The 6,000-nt window shown below is 36.0% G+C and overlaps 1 protein-coding gene across 6 annotated transcripts; it reads left to right on the forward strand.

The window, feature by feature from the left end:
- Positions 1–465: 465 nt before the first annotated feature.
- LOC148853443 (uncharacterized) lies at positions 466–6,000 on the forward strand. 6 transcript variants are annotated; one of them, XR_016112336.1, is made up of 5 exons: positions 466–1,017; positions 1,180–1,288; positions 5,029–5,186; positions 5,333–5,518; positions 5,660–6,000. XR_016112336.1 is itself a non-coding variant. In XM_088982500.1 (5 exons), exons 1-4 carry the CDS (start codon positions 732–734, stop codon positions 5,406–5,408), a joined length of 675 nt encoding a protein of 224 aa, XP_088838626.1. In that variant the 5' UTR covers positions 466–731; the 3' UTR covers positions 5,409–5,518; positions 5,660–6,000. The 6 variants fall into 6 exon arrangements, 4 of the variants coding, with proteins under 4 accessions (XP_088838626.1, XP_088838625.1, XP_088838627.1 ...); XR_016112335.1 differs by having other exon boundaries at positions 5,846–6,000; XM_088982500.1 differs by having other exon boundaries at positions 4,983–5,186.

Genomic DNA, 6,000 nt, shown 5'->3' on the forward strand with positions numbered 1-6,000 from the left:
ATTAGAAGAAGATATCTGAATGAGTTACATGAGCTTATTCGTGCCCCGTTTGGCATATTTTTTTCATGCGGATTATCGGTGTTTTAGAAGTATGATAATCCATATTTCCATCTTTTCCGGTTTGGTTGAGATAAGATCTAACTACTGAAAAATGTAGTTCTTAAAGTCTGTTTTGGGATTTTTTTTGGAAAGTTTTAAATTGAGTTTTTTGACTTAATTATTTCATCTTGTCTTCGGTTAAAAAAATATACGGAAAGACACGCCTCCAATCAAATGAATTATGGGCTATCAACGTCTTTATTTGAAAGACTATTATGTGTTTTGATTATTAGATATTCAAGAAGATATTTTAAAAAAGACTTGTCAGATGACAATTAGATTAAACTTTTAATGAAAAGTTCCTATTACTTTGTTAATAGAAAAATGCCTAGTATTTATAGTGGAGTGGCTAAGATTTAGATTCTTAGGCTATGTTCGTTTTCCGTGAAGTGAAGGAGGAAAGTTTGGTCAATGCCTGTGTTCGGATTTCAAAATTTTATGGGACCCATGGTAATTTTGATTTCCTGGTAGTTCGAGACTCTACCTTTACGAAAAATCACCTGTGTTTCCCTCCTTCACTTCGTTCTACTTCTCTGAAAATCAGCTTCAGCTTCTGCGTTTCTCCTCTACTTCTTTCTTCTTCTATGCCATTAATTCTTTCAGACAGAAAATGCTGAGTTCTTCTATCGCTGATGCGTGTCTTTGAGTTCTGCTTCTCTGTGCATCTCTGCGTATCTCCGAGTTTTGCTTCTCTGCATTTCTCCTCCAAAAATCACCTCTGCATATCTCTGCATTTCTCCTCCGAAAATCACCTCTGCGTATCTCGGAGTTCTCCTTCTCTGCCTTTGGTGCTGCTATATCAACTCATCGCAAATGCCGAAGAGTTGTCGTCGCCGTCCTCCCTCTGTTGCCGGCACCATTTATCATCCCAGTTGTTGTCGCCGCTCCGTCTAGTTGCCGTCGCTGTTCATTTTTTCCGTAAGAATCGCTATTTCACTTGTCGTTGATCCACCATTCCTCTGTAATGCATCTTATTTTTTTTTTCATCTTATTCAAAAAAATGTTGCTTCTCATCTTATTGTTTCTCTTTTATCATTATTTCATTAATTTTCTTTTTTTATTTTGATGTTTTGTTTCCAGATTTCTTGGATCTAGTATTTTGGTTTTTTAGATCAACTGTGATACTTAGAGTTTTCAGAATCAGAACAGAAACAATTCTTGTTGTAGAAGATCTACTCGGTGAATCACTGTAAGTAGTTGATTAATTTTGAATTTCTAGATAACATTGTCTTGTTTTCTATTTCGTGAATTTGTTAGGCACTAGAGGAAGATGTTAGGCACTAAAAACATGTTAAAAGATCATATTGAGAACCTTTGGTGGCTGAATATTGTTAGGCACTAGAGGAAGAACAATGCAGGACTGAAAATCTGCATGGAGCTCATTAATTGTTTCTTCGGAAGCTTCAAGCAAGCCTTTGGTATCTGAATCTGAAGCCCTTGAATTAAATGATAAAAGATCATATTGAGAATTATCAGAAATAGGAGATACACCACAAGGCAAACTACTTTGGGAACTACTTGAATCTTTTATTTCAGTTCGATCATATGCATCGCCACCCAAGTTGTTTCCAGGGGAAATGTCCATCTTGTCTGTGGAACTATCGGCTGAGTCAGAACTACGGTGTGACCCTGATGCTCAGAAACTTGGGTCCTGTGGTAATAAAAGTAGAGAGCAAAATTATGTGATTTTCCAGGAAAGAAATGCTAATCAGTACAACAAAAAGCAGAAATAAAAAAAATAAAATTACATATGTAATTTGCCTACAGAGAAAAACCTCTTGGATGTAAGAAATTTCAGTAAGACTGTAATATGAAGAAAGCTATAAAACTAGAGAAGCATCAAGGGCTTGTCTGACAATATTACCTCAGATGCACCTATCCAAACTCATCCTATAGGTAGTAAACAGATAAGATACATTGTATCACATTACACTACAAATAAGGAAGAATGAAATCTGGTTGAGATTCTATTGTGGATGGATGAATAATGTGATATAAAATTTATTGTAATATAAAATATACATTCATTATCACTTTCCGGTGCCCACAGACGGGCGACTCCACTAGGGAGACCCTGGGAACAGTGTGTGCCATTTCCCTTGCTGGTTTCAGCTGTGGCAATCGGTTTCGGTTCCCAGACAACAGTTTGTTTTCTGTAAAATTTAAAGTCCCTCTTGTTTACACTTTTTTTGCAGCTTGATCTGAGTTTGTTTTTAGTTGAAGCATTATGGGTCTGGATTGAATTCCTAGGATGAATAGCTGTCTTGATTTCTGTGATCAAATCATCTCGGTTTGGATTCTAATAAATGGGTAATCATGAGGATTTGCTATCCTTGCTGATTTTGAATTTGTGATGGCTTAGTTGCATATGCATAAGGTCAGGTCATTAGTGGTTAGATTTTATGTTCAAACAGCTCCTTGTGATGAATAAAATGAATAATTTCTTTGTAGTTTCTATTGGCTTAAGCATGAGTGATTTTATTTTTAACTCAAGTCAGGTTTGGATGTTACTATTTACTTCATGTTGATGCTTATTTGTTGGTGAATATGATAAAAAGGACATATATGGATTGACGTAGTGAGAAATGATTTAACAGCCCATACTTTTATAATGGATATGCATTGAATAGAATGGTGTGGCAGAACAGGATTCATGTAGTTGACTGGCCCAACCTCATATAGTTGGGACAAAGCTTAGATGAAGACAATGATGATGATAGCCACCCATGGTATGCAGTTGTCCCAAGTTTTGCTAAAAAAAATACCATGGGACTTACTGCTTTAGGGGTCCAAAAGTATCTGGCAAAACTTAAAAGATAACAAAAGGTAAGAGTTGACATATCTCAAATGTTCTATCATTGGGTATTTGCCTTTTCTAAGAAAAGGTAAGAGTTATATTACATCCAGAAAGCAAAAAAATATACAAAATATGGAGAAGCAGTTTCTCCTACCAAACGATGGATGGGAATGGAGATATTGCTCCAAAAAAAAAAAAAAAAAACTACTGATTTCTGAAGTAGGGAGACCATCTGCTATGGCATTCAGACTAGTAGAGGCAGAGCTCTATGCAAAAATTGATCCTTCATGCTCATGGTTTGGTCAAGTTAAATTTTGATAGTTGATCCATCAGCAAGCCTGTCAAGAATGAAGACAATGTTTGTTGATAGTAGCAATACGTTTTAGGAGCTACCTTCTTCTTACCTGGTTCATATATAGCAGAAATTACCATCTCAAGTCTGAACTGGAGCAATTAATTTCCAACTGCTAAGAGTAGACTCAAAGTTGAGGTCATTTCATGGTTTCAGGAAATTATTGAAATGATTCCATTTCACATCAATTAAACATGCCATAAGGCTCAGTTTGGGAAGAGTGTACAATTGCAATATGTACAGTGCAAAAATAAGGTTTGTAAATAACATTTATTGCACATGCAGTTCACTAAACATATTTGTATCTGTGTTCTTTTCAAATGGAGCCTAAGGAACCAAAATCTTTCACTATTAGTAAGGATTCGTTTTGGTTGGCAGTCGGAAATCGGAATTATTAAAATAATTAGTATTTAATAATTCATAGATGTGTCCATGAATCTTTGGTTTTTCATCTTGCCAAGTCAGATTCCTGAACATGTGTTGGATTCTGATTCTTGTGACTATGTCCATGCAACATTGCTTTGTAGTTTTTGGGAAGGCTTGTTGCTTGTATCTCTTTCTTTCAGCTAACGAAGTTTTCATTATCAATCAAAAGTTAAACTGGGGACCATCCCTTATCAGATTCATGTTGAAGTTGATTAGTTTTATTTCCATTTATATAGTTAGAACATGCATGGGATTCAAAATATGCTTTCAATGCAAACTTTTTTTTGCAATTCCACTCTAGGGCCTTATCCTCTTAATTAATGGATTGTAAGTCCCCAGTTCAGTTTCTGCTACTACAATCACTCTCCTTGTTGGCCTTTCCCTATCTCTTTTAAATTCATTCACTTGAATTGTGATATGTTTATCTTCTATGAATGGTTCCTTTTCTATATTTCTAGCCTTTCAAATAAAAAAGATACACTTACAATTGAGTGTATCCTTAGGAACCCAGTATGTAACAACCTCAATAAAATTTAACAGTGTTCAATATAAAAATATAGCATTATCTTTCTTTTATTATGTACTTAAATTCATTCATGCCCCAAGGTATCATTCTCTGTGATGCTCCTCCCTGGCACAATATCACCATTCTCCCTTGAAATAACTCTGTCAAAATATATACATAAGCAAAACTCAATATATATATCCAACATTCTGAAGAAATTTGTAGTTTTGTACATGCATTTATAGAGACTAACAGGTCTAACTTCCCCAAAAAAGTCTCTAGTTTATTATCATCTTCAGGAATGGCCATAATTATCATCAGCACCTCATGGTGCTATACCAAATAACTTAACAAGCAATTCATGGACTTTCAAGGGAAATGAATGTTGTAGCAGCTTGCAGGAGATTCCTCATGATTTAGGCATTAGACAATTCTCACAGTCTGTTGACCGTCAGTTCTCCAGTGAGCTTGAATTTTCTCAGCAAGGAAGCAGGCAATACATGGAAGTTGGTAGCTCAAGGGCGTATGATTCTTCTAATAATCAGATGCACTGGTCTCTTTAAATGGACTCACTTAGAGCTTAATAGGTTTATGCTATGCACTTGCCTTTTTTCCCTAGTTTTGCTTGGACCTCTTTTTTGAGTTTCAATTCCTGGCTTTTGACCTTGAAAATAAGTTCTGGTTTTGCTCAGTTTTAAGTTGCAGTTCTACTCCTTTAGTAGCTTATTGGGTATGCTGGTATTAATTAGGAAGAGCAAGAGCAAGAACTCTTTTAATTAGTTTGTTTTAAATTTGAAATCCAGATATTTAACTTGGCCTTGGAATATCAATGGAGCATCCACTTTTCAGGTAATGCAAGCAGCTAGCAAACTTGGTATCTCAATTACTGTCAATAAAGTAGGAAGTGATTCCCCAAACACTGGAGCTCCTACTACTGTCTCTCCAATTGATGGTTCTATAGAATGGCAACAAACATTTACTTTGGACGAAGATGGGCTCCTTCATCAGTTACGTGCTTCTCTTGTGCAGTCTCTTGATACTGTTGCATGGCAGTTGCTCATACATTGTTATTATCCTCTCTTGTTTTTCTATCACTAGTTATTGTTTGTCATGCCTATATTTAAATGTTTTCACGTGGATCTTCTGTTTGCAGCAAAGTTGCCTTTACCCAATCTGCAACAACAGCCTCATCAACATTCATTTGTCCCTGCCATACAGGAGTGCATTGATGCTATAACTGAACACCAAAGGCTTCATGCTCTAATGAAAGGAGAATGGGTTAAAGGTTTATTACCACAGAGCAGTGTCCGATCTGATTACACAGTGCAAAGGATCAGGGGTAAGTTTTCTTATATTTTACTCTTGCTTATAGGCCTAGGTTGAACCTTTTATTACAGTTGCTTCCATTTGGATGGGATAACTCATATAGCAGTCACTATAATCATGGCCTCGTGGGTAATGCATTTGTGGAATCTCACAGAGCTTGCTGAAGGAATCTGCTTGAAGAATTATGAATATCTGGGGAATGGGGAGGTTTATGACAAAGTGAATAAGAAATGGACTCTTGAGCTTCCAACAGATTCTCACTTGCTAGTATATCTTTTTTTATTTTGGTAGGATGAGGTGGGGAATCTCTGTTAATAACACTTCACTTCTTTCATTACAGGAAGTAGCAGAGAAACTTATGTTGCAAGTGCTTCGGGCCCTCACATTATTCTTTTCTTCATTTGTTGTATATGCCCATTTGTGAATTTCATAATTGTGATTTTGAAGGTCAAAGGATTGACATGATCTTATAAGCATTGACATTTTAAACTCTCA

The sequence above is a fragment of the Nelumbo lutea genome, chromosome 4 (genome assembly GCF_056320005.1).
Source record: "Nelumbo lutea isolate HS-2025 chromosome 4, American lotus-T2T, whole genome shotgun sequence".
Taxonomy (NCBI): Eukaryota; Viridiplantae; Streptophyta; class Magnoliopsida; order Proteales; family Nelumbonaceae; genus Nelumbo; species Nelumbo lutea.